We start from the raw sequence: 25,670 nt of genomic DNA, 5'->3' as shown, positions 1-25,670 counted from the left end.
AAGCAGATAATACTGTGTGAGGAAACATTCAAAAATCTGGATGCACTTGGCAGTTTTCATTCCTGTTGGTTTCAATGGTGTACAGAAGTGCTTAACATAGAAAAGGATGCTTGGCACACAGTTTTTAACGTTATTCAGTGATGTGATAAGTGCTTAGTAGACAATTTAGTCTAGACATCTTTTGCCAGACTATAATATCTATTACATTTTATATGAGAGACAGTGTTTTATAATATAAGACTATTGTAAGATTTTAAATTGTACATTAAAAGTTACACTCTTTTTTCCATTGAGGAACTTTGGGAAAAGCTTTGAAAGGGCAATTGGCTTTTGTATATCAACATTATTGATTGTATTGCCTATAGTATTGTGTTAAATCGTCAACAAAATAAAACTGATTAGGTAAATAAATAAATAAATGTTTGGAATGTACAGAGTCATGAATGCTGGTGTATTCTAGAAAGTACCGTGTGTGGATAGCAGGGGGCACTCCAGCTCACCAAACACCCAACACAATGGCTCAGGCATAAGTATAAAATGAATTTCAAGTATGTGGGAATTCAGGAAAACAAAGAGTAGCAGGGTTACAGTCACTCTAGCAGAAATTCATCTGGCAGGTTAGTCTAGCCAGTAATGAGGCCTCTTTCTGAGACATCTGGAGTTTTATGGCAACATGACCGAAAGGGGGGTTCAAATACCTTACTGGGTGGCTTCTTAACACTGTGGGGAAAGAAGGAGATAACAACATTAGCAGTAGCAGCCCTTCTTGTTTTTGCAGGTTATTGCATACTGAGTCTGCGAGGGGGTCCTCCAGTGCTCATGTGTGACAAACTATTGCAATCATTTTCTCTGACCAAATAATTCCATTTACTTTCAAAAACAAAGGCTATCAATACAATACCTTACTACAAGAATCAACTGTCAGGTTAGATGTAAATGTAAGCAAAGCTTGATCATATTTTCATGGATAGGGTGGTTAATCTCAATTACTGCTAAACAAGATCGCTATGCATTGACTTTGCAGTTGTCACAAATACATGTTTCATGAATAACATTATAACTACACTTGATTGTTACAAGAATATCAGCAGTTCAAACTTAAAAAAAATCACCAAGACATTAAACAGATAAAATGTTACATAGTCATACATGGTGGTAGGCCTACTTAGGCTGGGTTCAGGATCTGTAGAAAATTTTGAAAGAATTTCATTTGAAAATTGAATGTGAAGTATCAGTCATTCATTCCCATTGCAAATGGATCAGTTAGATTTTGAAAAACGGATTTGCACCAAAAATCCACATTCCTTGTATTTTCTACCAAGATCTTCCATTTTCATTGTTTATTTGATGCTTTATGAGTCCATATGTATCTGTTAAAAAAAATTCAGATTCATGCACCCTCTCGCTGAACAAGTTAAGGGGCTGTTTCTGAGTAGGTCATTGTTACCCAGATATCATTGGTTCATAGGTGGTGACTGATGATTTCACAAGCGAATTTTGGACTGGAGGTCCCAGGGCACACTTACACAAACACAACCAGCCATTTTTACATAATTTGAATTGGAATTTGCAGGCTATGAAAGCTATTGAGCCGCCACAAGCTTTTTTGGGCTAACTATATGGTATTGTAAAGCAATGTTTAAAAGATGGATTTAATGAAGTCTACTAATTCATGTAACTGCATCCTGTTATCACTGTTATTTTTGAATTGAAATATTTAATAAACAGAAATGTGACAGCTGACTCAACTAAAAAAAATACATTTTCAAATCAGTTATTTAAGTCTCCAAATGTTATACAATTGTTTGTTTTGATGTTGTATACCTATACTAGTCAATTATACAAAGGACACAATGGCAGTAGCTTGTAACTATGTGATATCACCCGATACTTCATGAACTTATGGCATATTCATACTTTTTCATTTCATGTTTTTACGTATCTACACAATAAAACTATCAAATTGTGGTTAAATTAACATTAACCTTACAATGTAATTTGAGAATTATTTCCTGTGCTTTGATATTAAATACATTTTAGTTTTCCTAATACAGCAGAACCCCAATTTTACACCATCGTTTTTAACATTTTTTAGATGGTTTAAGTGATGGTGATGGCTGTTTTTAGAAAGAAGAGCTGTACTTAAATATCACTCATTTACTGTATGTACTATACTGTATTACAGTTTTTTTTCTATTAAATGTGCTTTCTCTTTAATGTAAAAAAATTAAGCAGCAGTGTTTTATGCACTACTATAAAATTGCCAACAGATTTAACACCTTTATATTAACAATTCTGTTAGTGGTTCCCTAGAAATCCTGTAAACTTGGGTCCTGCTGTTCTGTGCTATGTGTATACAGTATGAATGTTAATACATTATATACAGTTGGCAACACAAAATAAATATTTCATTGTAATGCTATTATCAAAAATAATAATCACAATTGTAATATCAAGGTCAACAGTCATGTGTTATGAATTATGCGCTTGTTTGTGCCCTTGTGTGAGGTCCTGTGCCCCTCCTGTCAAGGGAGGTTTCTTTCCTTGTATTTGTCACTGACAGGGTGTGCTAGTGCTAACTGGAATAATTCGATTTAGAAAATGGATGCATGAATTTTTCAATGATTATTTTTTAGATTATATCAAGGTATGAACCAGAACATTATAAAAACGTTTATGCATTTAATAATATTCATTTGCAAAAGAGGAAAAGTCCATGTGAAGTGGAGCAGCTCATTAAAATTGGTTCACATTAAAGAATGGTTTCTCATACTAAAAAAAATGATGAATCATGCCTATTTCTGTAAAAATATTCCAGTGCACAATATATGCACAAATTCATGCTGTAATGCACATTGATGATAAATGAGGCGCTATAAAGCTACACTAAGCTTGTGCAAAAGAGACAAATTTAAAAGCATAAAATAAACGAGCAGAATATTAGTCTCAGCTTTACAGACTAGAGGCATTGCTACAGTGAGTAAGCACCCTGTTCCTTTTTATATTTTTATTTGCAGTAAATGAATAATCAGGTTATACTGAAAAGCTTCTTTGTGAAACAAGGATATTGACTTGAGCCATCTCAGACCACTCATTCAGGACTGGAGCCTGCGTTGTGTCAGGATGCAGTCTAGGCCCCCATGTCTCTTTAACTAGTTTAAAAGAATTCAGGCAATAGAAAAATACAAAATGCAGTTTACACAATATATCAATACTTAAGGTACATTTACACTTTTTAAACTTACATTAATTTTTATGATTCTTTATATTTTTAATAGTAAAGTCTGTTCACAGCACGGTAGCACGGTGCTTTCAGTCCCTGATGTTATTGTATGCCCCCACAAGACGCCTTTGTTCTGTTTCAGCCACTCTGATGACTGTTGCTCTTCAAGAAATTCTAAATTTGCACAATGATTGCCAGTTGTTATTCCTAAACTGTGCAGTCAGCTATGAACACCCAGCCTGTTCCCACCTGTCCAGGCACCGCGTGAAGGCCCACCATGTATCCTGTGCATCTCAGGACTGACTGGACTTCCAAGTGCTTTGCTCTTCTTCTGGATATCAACAGTTTTACTGACTTAACTAACTGTCACGCAGCTTTGTTGTTGTTTGAATTCTGATTTTTCATGCAGCATATTTAGTTATTTCTATTTAGTTTTTGAATTGTGTTTCCTATTACTTTTTAATGTTTTAGTTTCTAATCATTCAAATAGAATGTACCATCTTATGGTTTGCTTTTGTAAACCATTTTTGCATGGTGTGGTTTTACTTTAGGAAGGCCTTGTGGACTACAAACCCTAAAGTTGTAAGTTCACTGTGTGACCATGAGCAAGTTGCTTCATCTGCCTGTGCTCCAAATGGAAAAACAAAAAAGAAATGTAACCAATTGCATCACAAATGTTGTTGGTCACCTTGAATAGAGGCAGCAGCGACATAAGTAGAGGTAAATACAGGCTATCTTGCAGAAAAGTGTAAGGAAAGTAAAGAATAATAATGATAATTAAAATAAAAATAATAACCTGTAGATGAAGTAACATAATTAGCAGAAGAAGAAAAGAAAAGAAAAACTGGTGCTGTACAGGGGTATTTGAAAACCAGTGCGGTCAAGAAGGCTAGCTACCCTCCTGAAAGCTAACACACCATAACACATGTGTCGATTTAATGATCATGACGCAGTCACATATCTGTTTTACATGCTTGTGTAAATTTGTGGTCACTTTTCTGTGTTCCCATTCCTACACTGAAATGTAACTAGCCACAAGCTTATTAAGAAAAAAAAAGTTAAGGAGGAAGTGATTCTAATTAAATTATTTAGAATCCTAGGCACCATGACTCAAGTGATGACTATTACTAATAACTCTCCCATGCCATAATGCTTTACATTGTTATTAAAATAATTTGCCTTAGTTCATAAAACTGTCTCCTAATGTATTTTTGTTTTAGATGCTATCAATGCTATAGATACTGTGCTGTAGAATCAATCAGAAAACAAAGACAATTATTTTTCCATTGTTTTTTCACCACAGCTGAGAAGTTCAGGAATCTTTAAAAAAAAGTCTAACTTATAAAAAAATCTGCCTTCTTCTTTTCTGCTTCCCCCTCTTGCCAGAGGCACACCGGATTCACTACATATACTGTACAGTATCAAACTCTTTCATGTATTCTTCTCTTTCATCTGAAAGTTAATATGGAGTAGAGGAGTAAATGCATTTAAACTCAACTTCCACATGGCAAGAATAAACTTATGAACTGTCAGAGTGTTTGGTAAAATGTACAGTTGAATATGAAACCTGTTCTGGCTAGTTACATTATTTATATAATTTTAATTTTTTTGGGGGTTTCTTTTGATCTTTCAAGATAGACTGTCTGCGGTGGGTTGGCACCCTGCCCAGGATTGGTTCCTGCCTTGTGCCCTGTTTTGGCTGGGATTGGCTCCAGCAGACCCCCGTGACCCTGTAGTTAGGAATATAGCGGGTTGGAAAATGGATGGATGGATGGAAGATAGACTGTGCTTTATGAAAGTCTTCAGGTTTTTTTTTCTTTTCAAATATACAGTGTATTTAGGCCATATGGTACTTCATACTGTATATAAACACATCTGCACCCTAAGCATTTAATAATGAGTGATACATTTGTAAAATTTTTGATAGATACAGGAATATTGTACGCATTTTTATAAACACTCACTTTAATCTCCAATAGACTATGTTCTGCCTTTCATATCTTGTCCATTTTAAATGCCATGCTGCCAATTTTTTGAATTAGTCATGCTTGATACTCCAATGATCTTGCTATGTGGGTTCATAAAACAGATGGATAATAGTAACAAAATAACCTTTTATTAACTCTTCACAAAACTTAAATGAAAGTAATTTCAAATGTGTGCAAATCAATTCACTTTATGAATTGTACTTAACAACATGTCCACATTAAGTAGATAAATGGGGTGAAAAGAATATAGTTTAATCACATTTTTATTTTTTCTGCCTGAAAGGAAAATTAAATATGAAGAAACTAAACTAGAAAATGAATTGGTGCTAGCTGACAAAGCAGTCTTAAGGATAGCTTGTGAATAATTTGATTAGAGCATTCTGTTGCCATTGTAGGTTCTACAGTAGTCTTAAAGGGATATAAAAATGTAGGATGAGTCTTCAGTTAGTTACTTATCTTTATCAATATCTGTTTGTATTTTGAGCTGCAATGTTGTGAAGTTAGAAAATATATTGCTGAGAAGGAAAGTGGCATTATTATGATATAGAACAGAGGAAGAGATGGGCAGAACCTAAAGAAAAAGAGCAAACCCAAACTGTCTGTATTTTTCAGTCCATGCAATCCCAGTCTCAGTCAGCTATGAAAGTAAAGGCCTTTATAATTAAGTCAACCTAAAGAAAAGGCTCCAAATTAAAACTTCTAGGTTTTAATTTAATTATCGAATTATTTGGTAAATCATCACACCAGAATATGTCATGTACTTTTGAAAGAATCGGTTGTTACTGTACTGATAAAATGAAGAACATGATACATTTGACAAGCAAGAAGAGACCACTCAAACCATCAAATACCTTTGTTAGCTTGTAATTAACTTGTCCTGTTCTTTTTAAAAGAGCTCAGAGTTTCTTCTTTAATGACATGAATCCATATTTTGCTACTAATTGCTATGGCCCTTCATGTTCTAATGCATTTTAACTTAACTTCCACTTTTGTCCTTGAGTATGAGATTCATTTTTTCCTTGAAAAAGCTTGTTCAACTTTCAATTCTTGACAACTGTTTGAAAACCTGGATTAGCTCCTTACATAAACATGTCCAGTTTAATTTTTTGCCTGTTAGAGTAGGGCATGTCAGTTAGTCCTAGGATATACTTGGTTGCTGTTCTCTGCACAATGTGTAACATAGCTACAGTATGTCCTTTGTGTAGCAAGGTGACAAGAACTGTGCACAGTACTCCATAATATTATAGAATTTGACAATAATACCCACTGATTATATTCAACCAGTTTTTACAAACTAGAATAACATCTTATGCGCCTTTCTTAATTGATCTGACCACTACGTGGAGGATGACAATAAGGCATCAGTGTTCCTTGGAAATACTGTTCTGCCCTTCTTGTAGCACTTTACTCTTGCTGCATGTTTATCTAGTTGTGATGAATATCCAGGTGTTCTAGAATTATTTTTATTTTTCAGCATGTGTGTTCCTCCCAATTTTGATACAACTGCAAATTGCACCACTTCACTCACAACATCCAGAATCTACAGTACGTCATTAAGTAACTTACTGCAGAAAGAGTAATGTTCCTACCACACTCCCTGATGTCTGAATGCTAGCCCCATGTAGAGCATTATCTTGCTGTCTGGACTAATTTTCTTTAGTGTGTCAAGCAGCTGTAAATCCAGTTTTTAAGATACCCTGTTTTTTTGTTGATTATAGCTTCAGAATTAACTTTCAGTACAGAACCTTTCCAAATGTTATGCTGTATGCTTTACAATTTCTCTGTTACACTTAGTGGCTTGTACTAAACGGATTAACAGATAGGCTGAGCTAGTTTTTTCTTATGAACACACTAGCTATTTTCCGTAATGCATCAATAAAATCAGTCTTCGACACAATTTCTGATTATATGCAGGATAGTTGTAAGGCTTATGGGTCTATAGTTACAGTTTGCTTACTGTGTGTGTAGACTGGAGTTACATATGAATGCTTTCAGTCATCTGGCACTTCCCTCTTCTAAAGTGATTGCTAGTAATGTCTGCTGAAGATTTATAAAAAACGTGTTTCATTTCTTTCTGAACAATTGGTAAAATCCCATTAGACTGGAGGTTTTACTAGATTTGAACAAACAAACTGTCTCTTAAACATGTCTTACTCTTCAGTTTTAAAATCTTGCACATCTTTAAAATCTTCAACATATTTTTCTCAAGCTAAAATATTGTGAAAATATTTTTTACTCCTGTGTAATGCATTCCATTTATTTCTTCTTTTATAAAAAATTGGGAAATGTATTTCTTATGTTCTGCTCATTTTTGATGGATAATTCCCTATTCATACCTGAATAATGCTAAATTGTTTATTTTTTCCTAACTGGACTAGTATAGATATTATTGAGAGGAGTCATAGTGCATGGCCTTGATGGAAACTCTGGTCTGTACCGGGAATCATTAAGGATGTGCTGTGAGAGCTCTGGGGGCAGATAAGGAGGTGTGTGTTAGAGGAATCTGTGAGCAACTGCCATACCATTTATGGCCTAGTGACCCACGTCCTGCTTACAGAGGAATCGAAGCATCCAAATCTATTCCTTGGAGAGTCACAGTCAGGGCAGGTGATGGAACAGTCCTTATGGATGACACTGAAGTTGTGAACCCCCTGGGCTGGCTACTTTGAGCAGCTGTTTAAAGCTGATGCTCCAGCTAGGACATTGGACATCTCCGGGTCCACAGTTCTTGAGACTGATCCTCCAATTAGCTATTGCACAGGTGGTGAATCAGCTGAGGGTAGGGAAAAGTGCAGGGATCTGTAGTATCCAGGGTGAACTTCTCCAGGCAGGTGGTAAAGGCTGTCCTCCTGGCATTGCAAGCAATCTTTGCTTCCATTTGGGAAATGGGCATCATCCAAACTGACTGGATAACGGTTCTGGTTGTCCCTATCTGAAAAGGGAAAGATGATCACCTGGATTGCAGCAAATACAGGCGGATAACACTGCTGTCAGTGCCGGGGTAAGGTCCTTTGCTATGGTCACACTTAGTAGGATCCATGATCACTTGCTCACCTACCAGTAACCAGAGTAGTCTGGTTTTAACACCTAAGAAGTTTAAGGTTTTAGTTAAAAATTATATATATTTGCAATCAAAACCAATAGCAGCAAAATATAATCAATACAAAGAATTATACAGACTGGATGGATTACATTGTCATATCAGCAAGATATTCTAGGTGGACCAGCTCTTTAGATACAAATGAAGCACTTTGCAAAAAGTGTCAGAAAAACAGCAACTAAACTAAAGGCTTCATGAAAAGTTGAACTGAGGGAAACATCTTTTGAAAAAATTCTCAAAAAAAAAATGCAGTTGCTCTTCCCTCCCTTCTCACACTGCCTTACTTATTTTCATCACATCAGCAGAGCCTATAGTTTCTCAAAACGCACATAATGTTACTGAGTCATTATCACAATGTCAAGGTTCTGTTCTCGTGGGATTCTAAAGCTGCACTTCTAACTAAGCAAAATACTCTAAATCCTGCTTTGCCTTTAAGCTTTCCCAGAATGCATTAAACTTATGTTCAGCATGACAACACTAAACAGGACCCAGATTTTATTCACAAAGTCTGGGATACCCTCTTTAATATCCAAAAAATAAATGTAGATAAATACAGCACATTGGCTAAGCACAGCTTTTCAGTGCACGTAATTAGCTGCCTAGTAGAGATCCAACCTTGTTGGTAACTGGTTACAAAGTGAACACTGACTTCTGGTCAGCGAGATCCTTAAATAGGGCAGTAGGTAGAAGAAGTAGGGCAAATGACAATTCTCTGGCAGTGATTTCAGACCTCATCCTGTGGGTGTTCCTCCATTCCCCATTTGTTTCCTCTTGACAGCGACCCATGTGACACTCCCTGTTCTTCGTGTATGACAATATATAAAATATAGTTAGATATTATGCTATACAATACAAGCGGGGCGGCACGGGTGGCGCAGTGGGTAGCACTGCTGCCTTGCAGTTAGGAGACCGGGTTTGCTTCCTGGATCATCCCTGTGTGGAGTATTGCATGTTCTCCCCGTGTCTGCGTGGATTTCCTCCGGGTGCTCTGGTTTCCTCCCACAGTCCAAAGACATGCAGGTCAGGTGCATTGGCAAATTCTTAATTGTCCCTAGTGTTTGCTTGGTGTGTGTTTGTGTGTGTGTGTGTGTGTGTGTGCCCTGCAGTGGACTGGCGCCCTGCCCAGGGTTTGTTTCCTGCCCTTGCGCCCTGTGTTGGCTGGGATTGGCTCCAGCAGACCCCCGTGACCCTGTGTTAGGATATAGCGGGTTGGATAATGGATGGATGGATGGATGGATACAATACAAGCGACACATTAACCAAACAATGTTCTAGTAATGTACTCATTAAATTAATGTAATATTACTTACATTTCATAATTACATTACCTTTATTACTACATATAAAAGTATGTTTTTCAATTCAACTAATATAATTACCTACAGGCTTTGCTTTGAAGGGATTAACAAAGGGTGGTAAATTTAACAGAAGCATACTCTGTTTCTGCTAGCTCAAGCAGATTTGATATGTTCAGTATTGACTTTTATATAATGCTGTTTTTTATTGTTCTAAGTTTTTAGTTAATTGTTGAGTGTTTAGGAATTCAATTTTTTGGATTAAGCATTGTAATGAATAAGGGTGGCATACTGGTTAGTTCTGCTGACTTTGATCTGCAGCTTGGTCACTGTCTGCATGTTCTTCCTTTGTCCTCTCACACCCCCATATATGATGCATTTTTCTAATGCTAAGGCTGTCCTGGGTGTGTTTGGTGACAGTGTGTGGATGAATGTTTCCTACAATATACAGATACAATCAAAGCAGTGTTTCTTCCTTGTTCCAAAAGCTGCTAACTACTCAGATCTTACTAGAGATTTCAAACATACTGTGCTGTACATCCTGCAATCAATTTATTTAATTCAAAATGTATGTACATTTATACTAAATTGCAGAAGACCACTGTTGTATGTAGTTAACCTCACAAGTGTTATATAACTTTACAGTCCAGACGCTCCTTGCTGCAAGAACTGCAGCAGAGACTTTGGGCATATTTTAGTTCATGTACCAAGGATAAACCAAGGTGGTAGAGAAAATCACAGATAAAAGATAAAAAAAAATGTTTATTTTTCAAGTGGCCATTAATTTCAAAGATAACACTTTAATTTAGGGTACTGCAAAAGTGCATCTGTTCCCTATTTAACCCTTATGTAACAAGACTTTAACAAAGGCTTCATAGCCCAGTGCATCAGTAAAGAGTTTATTCATCTCTGCAATGTGACCTAATAACATATCTTCACTTTGGAGTTGTCTAGGTTGGCCTAACTAAGACACATTTCTCTTACTATTACTTATTTAGTATAAGACCTGTGAATCCTTCATATTAACAAATAATTTGCCCACAAGTCAAATTGCCACACTGTACAGAGATGAATAAGCGGTCCCGATGTTATAGAAGTGTTATGAAGACCAAACGAAGCCTTTATTAAGGTCTTGTTACATAAAAGTAAATGAGTAATAAATGCTTTTTTGCAGTACCTAAACTAAAGTTTTACTAATTCATAGTTCTGTGCCAAGCAAGTACTCGGCAAAAAAGTGCATGTGTTTTGATATCGGCAAAAGTGATATAAAAAAAATAAATTCATAAAAATATAAAAAGATAAGACTTAAAGGCGCAAGACTTCTTCCATTCTTTCTTCTTGAAAGATAGTCAAGGACACACAATTTCCAGCAAAAACATTTTCTCACAAATAAAAATAATCAGCCATTTATTTATTTATCACTCAGCTCATTGTACATTTCCCCAGAACTATCTCCATGCTAACATGCTCTTCTATGTCTCATTTCTGGCAAAAAATCCAAATGTCTCTATACCAATTATTCAGAATGATCTTCCTGCTACACACACGTGCCCCCACCTTTTTCTCCTTTGGCAAAATCAGAAAGATGCTAGCACAAGCAGCCAACAAGCTCAGACAGGAGCGCTTCTGAACTACATTCTATTCTCTTCTGACTGACTACGTGGCGTGCAGCACTGTTTTAAAAGCTTGCAGACTCCTCGAGCCAATCCTGAGAGCTTTTAATCCCCATCTCCACTAATAGGAGCTCTCGTCACCACACGTGCAACTAACCGTAACTAATCAGTCATAACTCCTATAACTAGTACTACCAATTTATTCATGTGCACATACCAGCACGCAACACCTCCTCCATCCAGGCAACTACCTGGCCACCTGCCCAGGTACCCTTTTCTTCTCTTACCTCATGACCTTCACTTGCCTCTTGCCGCCTCTTTTAACTCTGCAGCAACTAACCCACTATTGTTTCCCTAGCACCCGCAACATGCCAAGATTATCTGCATCTCTACCCCCATACATGCACACAAAGCCTTGTGCAGCTTTCCCTGACCCAGACACATCCTACACGAGCACCCGCCTCACACTGTTACACCATGTCTGGCACCATCATCTAAACTAACAGGTTTAGTTCAAGTAAAACTATTTAAAATTAAAAGATAAATCTATAGGTCTCTCTATTTACAAACCAAACCTCAGCCCTTTAACGACCTCTCATCCATTTTGTATACCTGCCTTCATGTTGGTCAATTGTAATGGTAAAAGCAGAGTGCTCTGGGTACAGAACATAATCAAGTCTGAACAAGATTGTCAGTTTATTACAAGTTCACACTCTCCTTTTCTGCCAGTTTAAAGCAGCCACTTAACCTCATGATGCGTCTTTGAACTGTAGAGGAAGCTGGTCTGTATGTACCTTCAAAGATGAAACCTTCGTAAGTGTTCGCTTTCACATCTGTTGAGAGTGTAATGCAAATGTAGAAATGACATAAGTAAACAGTGAATGTTTTTGGAGTAGGGATTAACCGCATTATCTCATGCATTTTACTGCAGCACTTTACTGCATTCCAGTCTCACTCTAATCATATTGTGCAGCTATCATGAATTCTAAAACAATGTCGAGAATCTCTAATTCTAAACCTCTAGAAATATTCAAAATACCTGTCAACATTCTTACTGTGCACTTTTAGTCTGAGAGAAGTTTTCATTTAATCTTCTTTGTTTTGAAGAAAATCCAAGGTATCAAGCTGTTTCATTTTTATTGAATAAAATGTATTCTCAATTCTACTCTAAAATAAATGATGTACTGTAGCAGGGAGAAAACCACAGACAGCTCACTTATTAAATCCATTTCCACCTGGATATGAAACCTTGAATGAAAGAAAAAATTATCTTGTCTTTCTACAGAACTTGTATATTTTATTGACAGCCAAGCCTACAGACCAAAGACTTCATTACTTTAAAGGGAAAGAGAGAAAGTGATTATATTTGTATCTCAGAGAACAGCAGTAGCTCACTTGGGAAGTCACCCTAAATACACAATTGGCTAACCTTAAAGGATTCAATAGCCAAGCAAGATTACCACCCTGGAGCACGGAGCTGGGAACGATTCAAATAGATTTTCTACAGATATTTGGCAAGCATGTTGTGGACTACTGATTGTAAATCACTGCTACAACAGCATGATAAGGGCCATCAATGCTACAAAAATTTCATAATAGTGAACATTTTGTTTCACATAAGCATTTTGCTGTAGTCTAATATAGATAACTCATGCCTGTGCTAGATTATGGGTGGCTTGAACCTTCACATTTCTCTGCAAAATTCATTTGATTGTAGAATCAGAGTTAGTCTGGTTTACAAAAAAATTAACATTGATGACAGATCAGTGAAGATGAAAAGGTTAACCTGGGTTATATACACATCCCTGTTCATCCACCTCATCTGTAATTTGTGATATCATGAAGGTTAAAACCATTAATAGTGGTGGCATAAATAGAAAAACCTCTGGGATCAGTTTTTACTGGAGTGTACTGTCTTTTGATGCCAGTGTGGAACAAATGTATCTATTTCTAATGCCCCTTCATTTGTGACATTTGCATATGAATGTTAAACCACTGATAACGAAAAGGTATTAGGAACATATTGTAATAATCTGCAATATAAGCAACAGTTGCTGTGATGTGAAATGTAAGTGCACCCTATGCAAAAAGATATGTTCTTCAATATGCTTATATTTGCAATGACTGGATAAGTAATCCTCATTTCAGTAAATGTAAATAGAAAAAAAATCTACAGTATAACAATGAAAATTATTATTTGCTAACATTTATTCACAAAAAGACTTAAATTCAATTGTGTGACCATGAAAAACAATACAATATAACAAAAGCTACAATAGAGAGTGTTCACTCTCTTTGGCAGAATATTTCAAATTATTCTATTTGTTTGTCTATCAGTCTCCTTCAAAATTTCACCCTACACAGCTACCTGATGTTTATATAGATTTATATTTCACTAATGATAACTTCATGTTTGGATGCAATAGGCCTGCTGTTGCTGTCTTGGTAAGACGGTTTGTGGGGGACAGTAAGCTGTGGTCAAATCTTCCCATTTGTGTCATGGGTTTATATTTAAAGTCATTGACCATTTAGATAGAACAGGGTCCAACTTCTTGTGTTCGCAAATGGGAACATGATGATAGAGGTTTGTTCCTTCCAATGTTCCCCTTGGTTGAAGTCACCAGTATTCTAATGTCAGAATGATTCATTATTATAGTGTTGGTAACAGAGTGATTCATTTCTCCTTGCTGAGTTTATAAACATTAACAAGAGTGATGTAACTTATTTCAGGAGGCAGTGACATGGACACATTCAATTAGCATTTCAATGGCAGGATTATACATTTTAATTCTAATTAAAATATGCTTGCTTTTTTACCATTGTTCTTAAACTTAAATCTCCAGTCCCCCTCATCCCTTTTTCATTCTGTTTGTGCATATCAGATGAAACCCATCCAGCATTAAAATTGCATCTGAAATAAGACGTTTAAGTTGGTTCTCCACATTACCCAAAATGTCACAGTACCTGAACTTACTGTAACCCACTATGAGATGTGACAATTCATTCAACTTATTTAACAGTGATTGAACATTTCTTATTATGTGGAGGCAGTTAGATAAGAAACCTTTCCACCTTACTTTTATCCTCACTCCAGATCGTCTCTCTTTCCTTTGAAGGTATTCTTGCATGTACTGTCTGCTTCAAGTCCATCACAGTGTTTCTAGCGGGTAATTGATCTGAGCTTTGACTTTGCCATTCCATAAATCTCCATTTCTTCTTTGGGAACTATTCTTTTGTGGAATTTCTTGAGTGTTTTATGATATTCACTTGTTGCAACATCCTTTTAAGGTTCAGCTTTTTTACAGATTTATATTCTTTTTCAAGTACTGTCTGCAATATTAAATTTATGGTTGACACTGTAATGATATGTGGGCAAATCCCTGATGCAATAAAACAGCTCCAAACCATAATGCTTCCACTCCCACCATGATGTACTTCTGGTGAAAGGCAGCTTTTGGTTTTTGCCAAACATGACATCTGGTATTGTGGCCAAACAGCCCTACCTTTGTCTCATCCATCTAGAGCAGAAAAATTCTTCCTTCATGACCTCAAATGTAGGTCAGAGTTGATCAATCTCTTTTCAATGGTTCAGTCATGCACATTGATGTTGACCAAAGTAAGACTTGCCTTTAAATCCCTTCATGTTATCCTAAAGTTCTAACACTAGAATCTCTGAAGCCTACGAAAAAACTTGGAGCCAGGCCACCTTAAATTCCTTCACACCTCTCATCATCAACATCTTTTGTTTTGTAAATTTATTGATCAGCACAAGCAACAAGCAGCCTGCTTTCCCATTCCCCTAAACACCTGACGGAGCTGAAGTTCTCCCAATTCAAGTCTTGTTTATTGGTGGTGTGAGGTGCCTGGAGTTGTATAGGGTAAATAATATATCTTTATTTGGAAAGCATACATTTCATGTGTGTTCTGTGTCTACAAAGATATGTGTAAGTGTAGGATGACATGAAATGCTAGGCAAGAACATGTTGAACACATACCTTACATAGAAACTTTTTCCATGTTATACTAATAATGACATGAAGTGTATAATGTGTGAAGACTTTAGTTCAAATATCAAATAAACACATGCAGCTTCCAGGGATTCTAGTGCTAAACCTTTGAACTCTTTCCTACCCAGCATTTTGGCACTATAACCATGGCCCTCCCCTCAGCTGTTGGCAAGCCTCAAGGAGGAGCTTAAACCTTCACAAAAGAAAGTTTTGATTTATAAAAATAAAATGTATTATGTGATGATAAGCCACAATGTTATAACAACTGATTAATACTATAGGACAAGCCATCTTGTTGTCTTTCAGTCTCGCAGTTTTGATAATTTCCTATCATTCATTGTAGGGTCCTAATACCAAAACTGCACCTTTCAACAGATTTTTAGTCCCAGAAGCAATGCACAAGAACATTTCACACAGTTTTAACCATGTCCCGTGGGGCTTTCACTTCTGGCATCAAGCACTTGAACTCCCTCGAGCAAGTGCAACCTACTCTGAGGACAGTGGCAGGTGGTTAGTTTGACTGGGGCGGTACACCTGTCACAGTATAACATAGATGTACTATGAGGAGCTCAGGGAGGAATGAAACCTCCTGTGGCGCTGAAGGGCAAAAGTTCTCTTGCCTACTTGTATTTCTCTGCACACACTAAGCATCTATTGTTTTGAGTTGATCCTCCACTAAGTATAACAGAAATGCTTTTCTTTTTCCTTTTGAAACTGAGAAAAAACAAAACTGATCTGCAGCTAAAAACAGCAGTGTAACTTGTGTAAGTAGTGTAACAGAGTAACAAGACCAGTCTAATGTGGTGAAAGCTGACATTTCGACCAGCCAGGTTATGATGGCAGAGAGGTGTAACAGCCTTTCAGAAATATGACTCTGCAGCATCGGACTGTAAGATTTTGAGAGTAGAGTAGCATAATAGAAGCATAGCGTAACAAATATGAGTAGATTGTTATTAAGTCCAGCAGGGTTATGATGGTAGATATGTGGGTTATTATATTGGCCATTCAAGAATATACTTCTTTGGAGCTGGCCTAAAATTCAGCCTACTCGGCTCAAAGAGTTAAATAATCCCTGTGCCACCTTTTGGTCATATCTTGTGCTGAATTTGGTGGGACAATCTGGCCTGGGTAGATTGCCAGTGGTTTGAATTTTTCTGCATTTGTTATTTTTCAAACAGTGGAGTGATTGATGACAAATTGTTACGAATGGCTTTTAAACCCATCTCAGACTCTGCAGGGATATGCCCTGGTTCTCATTGATCCTAACATATGCAAGTAGGTTAGAAAATAAATGGATTCATGTATCTGCCTGTTTTCATGTTGCACTTTGCACAGTTGTGGACACTGGGACAACGTGCAGACTGAGCTCTCAAAACAGAAGTTATTCATTTTAAAAGACTACTGATTAATGAGGTTGGCAGGGATAGCAAAGCAGGCTAGTGCTACTGCCATAGTGCTCTAAAGTGCTTAATTATGTTTATGTTACTCATTACTGACCTACAGTAAATGGGCCTGTTTACTGACCATTGTAGCCAGTCAGAAGGGAATGTGTAAAAAGCAACAAAAGTAAGTGACCAGTATGCCAAGCTAAAGGAGCAGTTCTCTATCCTAGAAGACTTCTTTAGGTGTTAACTGCAGCAACTGTGATGTCACCTTCTCATTTTTTACACACATACACACACACACCATCACACATAATTGTACAGTTTGTGAAAATAAACAGCAAATAAATGCTATTTTGAATGATCATCTTCTTATCATTCTGTTGCTTTGCTGGAGTTTGTTCTCTTTTTCAGTCATCTGTGATTTCTTAGCTAGTAGGATTAGTTCATTGTATAACCAGAAGTATAACTAACAGTAGCTGTATTTTCATTTTTCAAATACTCAAGTGCACTAAATACTTTTAATTGATTAATGTTTACTCCAACATTTCTACCTCCATTTCCTTAGGCATGAGCATATGTTGATTTGCAGGGCTGTGTCTTTTCCTGAACTATTGAAAGCAGCTTTCACTGGCTAGTAAATTAAATGCTGACAGAGTATGAAAACTTAATATGTTGCCCCTGAGCTATAGTAGGTAATTTGTTTATTGATGGCAAATGTCAGGCAATGCTTTTATTATTAGCTAACTTTATATTATGAGTGAAATGTCTCTACTTAACAATTTATGAAATTGGTGTGTTTGCACAGACCAGTAGCCTTTTAGCCAGCTGAGCATCAAATTAACAGTGAAACAGTTTACAAAGTCTGATTATAAATCTTTCCTAAGCAGCTGACAAACAGAAACATGTTCATGGTGATACTTTATTGATTTTCAGTACTAAAACTAAACCAATGAATGTCATTAACTTGTGTGCCTGATTAATTGCCTCATTGCATGATTATTTAATAGGCATAATCTATATTCTTGATGGTGTACATAGCTTAATGTTTTTAAAGACTTTGAGCATAGCTCTCTAGGTCAAAAATGAAAAAAATAGATCCGCTTGCAAACAGTTATTTCATTTTCTTTTTCTCTTTTAAATTTATTTCAACTTTCAAAGTATCCTAGAAAAAATACTTATTGTAATTCAGTAAAATAAATAGAGTTGATAAAGCATCTCGTTTCGCACCAATTAGGAGAGAATGAGAATTGAAATGTAGTGAAAGGTCAGAGGAGCTGACTTTCAGCGATTAAGGATTTTCTCTGACTTTTGTAGACAGTAATGTTTGAAGGGGACAAAAATACGTAGTTAAAATATCCTGAAGTGTTATCAAATTGTGCCTACAATATAAATGTGATTTTCTGTAATTTTAAACTCTCTTACTACATTTTTGGCCATTTTCTGCTACTTTGATTTAATTGTTCATAACTGTCTCACATCTCATTCAATATTCATGTTTCATATTTCAAATAAATGGCAAACATTTCTCTTTCAGAATATTTGCCTCCCATTATAAAATTATAACCTTTACATAGATTACAGCAGAATAAATTGTAAACTTTAACAATAATTCTACCAAAAATATACTTTGAATGTTTTTCTTACTTCGTGTTGGAATAAGTTTCCAGACACCATAACAATACCACAGAATTAGTAGGGAATAACGAAAAACATGATTTTCTAATGTCCGCAACTAATATGTATAATTTTTCTGTTTGGAAGTACAGTAGAAGTATTTTTCTCATATTTTAAATTATTTTAAAAAAGTAACCACAACCTCATAATTGTTTACTCAACTCAGTTCTGTATGTCTAAGTGATTGCCAGGCTTTGTTCTTTCAGATTGTATTTATCTCTTTTAGTGAGTTGCTCAGTGTATAAACAACACAACACAAAAGACTGCAATATCTCTGCTAAAAATGAAGTTTGTACAATTAAACAATACAAACAAATGATGTATTATTTTTTCTTATCATGTTATAACGTGTAGAAAAATACAATTTTAAATATATCTAATGAAAGGAAAAAATGTACATTGGAAAAAATAACATTCTAGTTGCAGTTTAATCTTCTAAGTTTCAAAGTGTGGATGTTTGCTGCTCAGAATTAGCCATTTCTTTCTGTTTTGGTCTCTTAAGGAATAATTCTTCATCATCACAGCTTTTTACTGCTCCATATAAACACAGTTGTGGCTGTGCAAACAGTTAAGGGGAATAAATTTAAGACTGAAGCCAGGAAGCACTTCTTTACTCAGAGAGTTGTAGGACTCTGGAACAAACTACCAAGACATGAAGCTGAAGTATGAGACATGAAGCTGAAGTATGAGACATGAAGCTGAAGTACTTGTACAAACCTTGACAACCTTTAAGTAAAATCTGGATGAGATATCAGTCAGGGCATGTTAGCTAATAGCTAGGCAAACACGCTTGATGAATGGAGTGGTCTCCTCTTATTTGGCAATTGTTCTTATGTCTTCTGTTTTTTTAAAGAAAGGCTTCTTTATATAAACCACACAGCACTGAAAAAATGTAGCCAACAGTATGTAGCTTTGACCTAAATTCTCCAGGCTAATATTAGATGAACGCAAAACCAGCAAATTGTTTTCAAGTGCCACAGAAGATTACTAAAGATGTGTTTACAGAAGTCAGTATGTAATTGTGATCCCTAGAATGAGAGCAGAAACAAATTGCTAAAGGGAAATGTTCAAAGCTAGAGTTGTATTTAGCGGTTATAACTGGAAATAATATATTCTTACTCAATTTAATCCCAAATCCAGAGATTTTATAGAACTCATCCTTTCAGTTTAAAATAAACTGAAGTGATGAATCTAAGTAAGTTCTCATATAAAGCAGCAAATTATCATCTTCAGCATAAAGGCATACATTTTGTTCCTTTATAATTCCCTACATGCCTGGTTGATTATGTAAATAAATATCAGACTCTATGACTTTATTTCAGTAGAATAAAGGGTTCAAAAATAGAGGACATCCTTAAAATACTTTATTGATTTTAATGAATTTTTTGTTATGTCAAACATCTTCAGATTGATTATCTTATATATAAATGTCTACGCATGGAAGTGTGTGTGTCTGTCCGGCCCGGAAGTGAGAGGTGGAGTCGGGGTAAGGGCTCCACCTCAGAGGAAATAGAAAACTAAATGTTTACGTGTGGAAGTGTGCGTGTCTGTCTGTCTGTCCAGCCCAGAAGTGCAAGGCTACTACAGCATGAAGCTCAGAGAGCCGGCAAGGTGGCCCCAAGTGAACGAGTCGGAAGAAGAAAGCGTCTCTGTTGCCAAAGTAAACCCACAGAGAAAACAGAGAAACTCTTACGCAAGCAAGACGAGCAAATTGGCAAAATGAAACTTAGGAGAGAGATGCCCAGAGTAGTTCCTTTCAATTACCTGACATCTACATTTCAGTTTTTTTCTGATGATTTCAATAGTTTCTAGGACCCCAGGCTGTTTACAGCTCAGGCTTATGCAGCTATTATATATATATATATATATATATATATATATATATATATATATATATATATATATATATATATATATATATATATATATATACTGTATATGTATATATATATATATATATATATATATATATATATACTGTATATATATATATATATATATATACTGTATATATATAATATATATATATATAGTGGAATAAAGCACTCTAAAGCGCCCCCCGTTGAACCCCCCAGACAGACGTCCAGGACACACGTTAAAAGCACCAAGAATAATTCTTTATTAATATTCTTCAAATAAAGTGCACAAAGCACTGCACACTCCACAATTCTCCTTAATAGATCAATAATCAATAATACAATAAACACAATCCTTGAACTTCCAACAGCTCCGTCACACTCCCACCCAACTCCGGCTCGACCTGCTGGGGTTTCCCACAATCCTTTTAAAGTCTATGACCCAGAAGTATTCTGTCTCCGGGTCAAACGCCTTCTTAAGGTGTTCCGGAAGTACTGCGGGTTTCCATCCTCGTGACTCCTAAGTACTTCCGGGTTAACGTCACCATAATAGTCCCCGGTTTCTTGGTGAGGTCCCCCTGGCGGCACCCACGGCACCCAACAGGACTGAAGAACCGGGCTCCATGTCCCATGCTGCCCTGCGGGAATCCGGGGAACCATATCCATCCAGGGGAGCTGCCATCTAGCGTCCCGGGGGATGTAGTGTCCTAAGAAGGCTCTTTCTCTTAGTTGAGGGACGTCCCGGCCAGACTGAAATGCAGGCCATCCATCACAATATATATATATATATATATATATATATATATATATATATATATATATATATATATATATATATACACAATGAATTCAGAAAGTATTCAGAACCCTTAACTTTTTTCACATTTTGTCATGTTGCAGCCTTATGCTGAAATAATTTAAATTATTATTTTTCCACATCAACACTGAAAACCCCATAATGACAAAACGAAAATAGTATTTCAGAAATGTTTGCCAATTTATTTAAAAAAAAATCTGAAATGTCCCTTTGACACAAGTATCCAGACCCTTTGCTATGACACTTGAAATATTTCTCAAGTAAATCCAGTTCTATTGATCATCGATGACATGTTTCTACACCTTGTTTGGAGTCCACCTGTGATCAATTCATTCAATTGCACTTGATAAGGAAAGGCACACTCCTGCATATAAGGTCACACAGTTGACAGTATGTATCAGAGCAAAAACCAAGGCATAAGGCTGGATCTGGGGAAGGTTACAGAAAAATCCTGCAGTATTGAAGACTCCCAAGATAATAGCTGCCTTCATAATTCTTAAATGGAATAAGTTTGGAACAACCACCTCTCTTCCTAGTGCTGGATGTTTGACCAAACTGAGCAGCTGGGGGAGAAGAGCCTGGGTATGAGTGTTGATCTGTGGAAAACCTGTGACGAGATGGAAGAAACCTCCAGAAGAACAACCATAACTGATACACTCAACTGAAGTGCCACATCTGGGGGTAACAAGGTATCACTCATCACCTGCACATTTCCAGTGGTGAAGCATGATACTGGCAGCATCATGCTTTGGGGATGTTTTTCTGGCGCAAGTACTCAGAGACTAGCCAGGGTTGAGAGAAAGCTGAACAGAGAAATATCCTTAATGAGAACTTGTTCCAGAAAGTTCTGAACCTCAGACTGGGCCAAAGGTTTATCTTCAAATAGGACAATGACCTTAAGCACAAAGCAAAAACAACACAGAAGTGGCTTAGGGTCTTCTCTGGGAATGTCCTTGAGTTGCTCACTCAGAGCCTGGACTTGAACTTAAATGAACATCTCTGGAGAGGCCTGAAAATGGATGTTCATCGATAATCACCATCAAACCCTGACAGAGCTTGATTTCACTGTCTTCACAGTGTACTTTGTCAATGACCTCTAGACCCAAAAAGAACAATTTTATTCTCATCAGTCCACAGAATGTTACGCCGTTTCTCTTTGAGCCAATCAATGTGTTCCTTGGCAAATTTTAACAATGGTGGTTTTCGGGGGCTTCATGCTGATAACTTAACTTCGATCAAACATCTTCTGACTGTAACAATACTTAAAAGTAATTTTAGATCATCTTTGATCTTTCTGAAGGTGATGATTGGCTGAATCTTTGCCATTCTGACTATTCTTCGATCCATTTTAACAGTAGTTTCTCGTTTTCTTCTGAGTGTTTTGGGTTTTTGGTTGCCATTTTAAAGCATTTGAGGCCATTTTAGCTGAGCATCCTATAATATGCTGCACTTCTTTATACGTTTTCTCCTCTCCAATCAACTTTTTAATCAACTTTCATTGTTCCTCCTAGCAATGTTTGGAATTTTCCACTTTACTTAGCAATTCAGCAGGAAATATAATTTATAACAATATGTGAAACATTTGCTTCCCTTCCTTCTTAATAAAGGACAATTAATGACACCTGTTTTTTTCACAGAATTAATGAATTCTCTAATTATATTCCACACTTATATTATTTTGAACATGCTCTTTCAATGAATGAGTCAATTGCTCAGAACAAGCAGCATGCATGTCATGACAGTTGGGTCTGTTGTTTTTCCTTTACACCTCTACATCTACAAGTAAATTATTTGCTATGCAGAAATATCACTGCTGCTATTAACAGTGGTAAATCAGGTTACTGATGTTGTACTGCAATTTTTAATGCAGTGAATATACTGTATATATAAATATTCATATTGAGAGACAGAGAGAATCACAGAGGTTCACACTTATACACTTACATAAGATTTGGAGACAGTCCTCCGCTTGCATTTCATTTGTTTGTACAGGTGAGCAATAGAACACTCATAAACCATAGCTGGATAAGCAAATAGTAGTAGACAAGCAACACCAGTATTTGTTCTGGAATAAAAACAAATGAAAGACATTGTAAATGTTCAGGAGGGATTTTACATTAGATAGTAAAGTTGATCTTTTAGCCATGATAACTTGCGGAGTGATCCCTTTCACCGTCTTAGCAAATCTGTTTTATTTAATGAGTTACAAAATGTAGTTCAAAGGTTAGTCAGCAAAGGATGTGTTAACTGTTCCATACTGAATCGATGAGCCATCAAGTTGCTCTTTGAAGAATCTGCATGTGTTTACATTTGATTGACAATCAACTGTCGAATTTTGAAGATGATCAAAAGCCAGAAGGCAATTTTGTTGCTGTCACTAAAGCTCATTTTACTGTCAAGCTGTCCATTGATCCATGAGTCCATTTCTGGAACCCTTGTGGTCCATATGCCGAGAAAATCCAATAAGTAATAATGTATCTAATGTCGGTGGTGCAGCAATTGGGATTGTTCTGCTTGGATCCTGGTTTAGTTGCCTGTAAGGGGCCTTTGGTATGGCGTTGCTGTGATTGCCCCTGTTCAATACATATCATATTCAGAAATCGGAAACACAGACAGATAATACTAATTACAAGGATACACTGGAAAAGTTATAAAGAAATAATCTATTGGACAAACTATTTTTTAATTAGTGAAAAATAAAAGGGAAATTGTGTTGGAGAAATAACTAGATGTATTATTGAAATGGATGTACTTTATCATGAAAAATATTTCAGAGATTCCTCTGCATTAGCACTAAATGCTTTATAATTTGTTGCTTGGAGCTCACTGGCAACAGAATTCACAGTGCTCCCAAAAACACCCACCAAAGCTAGCATGAAACACCTTCCTAAAGTAACCACAGCTTAAACACTGAAGTGCAGCCAATATCTCATTCTTGTGTTTTAGTGTGCAGTCTCTGTATGAATAAAGTACCATTTTAATTGTAACCTACATTATATTTTATGAAATTTTTTTTGCAGTGTGATCAGCTGTGGCAGTGTATTTGCACTTTAAGCCATCTGTTTTATCTGGATATTATACAGTAATCCCTCGCTATATCGCGCTTCGCCTTTCGCGGCTTCACTCCATCGCGGATTTTATATGTAAGCATATTTAAATGTATATCGCGGATTTCTGCGGACAATGGGTCTTTTAATTTCTGGTACATGTTTCCTCAGTTGGTTTGCCCAGTTGATTTCATACAAGGGACGCTACTGGCAGATGGCTGAGAAGCTACCCAGCTTACTTTTCTCTCACTCTTGCGCTGACTTTCTCTGATCCTGACGTAGGGGGATTGAGCAGGGGGGCTGTTCGCACACCTAGACTATACGGACGCTCGTCTAAAAATGCTGAAAGATTATCTTCACGTTGCTACCTTCTGTGCAGCTGCTTCCTGACATACTTAAAAGCTCAAAGGGCACGTATTGATTTTTGATTGAAAAACAAACTCTGTCTCTCTCTCTTTCTCTGCTCCTGACGGAGGGGGTGTGAGCTACCGCCTTCAACAGCTTTGTGCCGCAGTGCTTCGCATACTTAAAAGCCAAACAGCCCTATTGATTTGTTTGCTTTTCTCTATCTCTCTGACATAATCTGCTCCTGACGCGCACTCCTTTGAAGAGGTAGATATGTTTGCATTCTTTTAATTGTGAGACGGAACTGTCATCTCTGTGTTGTCATGGAGCACAGTTTAAACTTTTGAAAAAGAGACAAATGTTTGTTTGCAGTGTTTGAATAACGTTCCTGTCTCTCTACAACCTCCTGTGTTTCTGCGCAAATCTGTGACCCAAGCATGACAATATAAAAATAACCATATAAACATATGGTTTCTACTTCGCGGATTTTCTTATTTCGCGGGTGGCTCTGGAACGCAACCCCCGCAATGGAGGAGGGATTACTGTATTCACATTTCCAAGCTGGAGTACGTTGTTCATTTTTTGTATATCTATATTTTTGTGTTTTGTAGTTCCTAAAGTGCAAGCTGTCGTCTACAGCACATGTTCAGTTTACCCAGAAGAGAATGAAGAGCTTGTGATGAAAATATTGCAGGACCAACCTGACGGGAATAAACTACAGCCTTACAGGTATTGGAAACCACCACTTGCTAATATTAAAAGTCCAGAGTTACTGATTAACATTTTGTCATAAAAAACTTCATGTGCGAATGTTGGAAGACATTTGTTTTACAAATTGGAATGTATGCTTCAATATTAACATATGGTGTGATTTTTTTAATATCTTCAAATTCTTGTAATCTTTTTATAGTTTTATACAGTTCAGATCAAAGATACTGTATAAGAAGGTAAAAAATATCCTATCTTATATTATTGGAGAGGCTCTGTGGCTGTCCAGTAAATATTTCTGTGTTTGTTTTTGTTGGCTGGCTTGCCATCTGGAGTTCTGGGATAAGGTTGTATGTTTCCAGCCAAACCACATGTTTCTGATTTCTATCGGTGGTCTGTAAGTGATGCAGCACACTGTCATGCCAAATGATTGAGCCACTGTGTATCAAAGCTATTTTACAGTTGTCATCAGTTGAGGTAAGGACAGGACTGGAAAGAAATGTTGGGGTGCCAGCCATTTACCTGCAAAGAAAAAAAAAGAACTGAAAACAACAGGTACCTGATAGCTCAAAGGGTTAACAAAGCAAAGTTTAGCCATTGGCTTTAAAATAA

At 36.6% G+C, this 25,670-nt stretch overlaps 1 protein-coding gene across 1 annotated transcript in view; it reads left to right on the top strand.

Moving 5' to 3' along the window:
* The window catches only part of LOC114652646 (putative methyltransferase NSUN7), a 203,939-nt gene that overhangs the window by 142,986 nt on the left and 35,283 nt on the right, over positions 1-25,670 (top strand). Inside the window, exon 10 of the mRNA XM_028802998.2 lies at positions 24,962-25,079. Coding sequence (XP_028658831.2) covers positions 24,962-25,079 — 118 coding nt within the window. The remainder of the gene's footprint in view (positions 1-24,961; positions 25,080-25,670) is intronic.

The sequence above is a fragment of the Erpetoichthys calabaricus genome, chromosome 5, assembly GCF_900747795.2.
Source record: "Erpetoichthys calabaricus chromosome 5, fErpCal1.3, whole genome shotgun sequence".
In the NCBI taxonomy this organism is placed as follows: Eukaryota; Metazoa; Chordata; class Cladistia; order Polypteriformes; family Polypteridae; genus Erpetoichthys; species Erpetoichthys calabaricus.
This window is presented reverse-complemented; position numbering and strand designations above follow the sequence as displayed.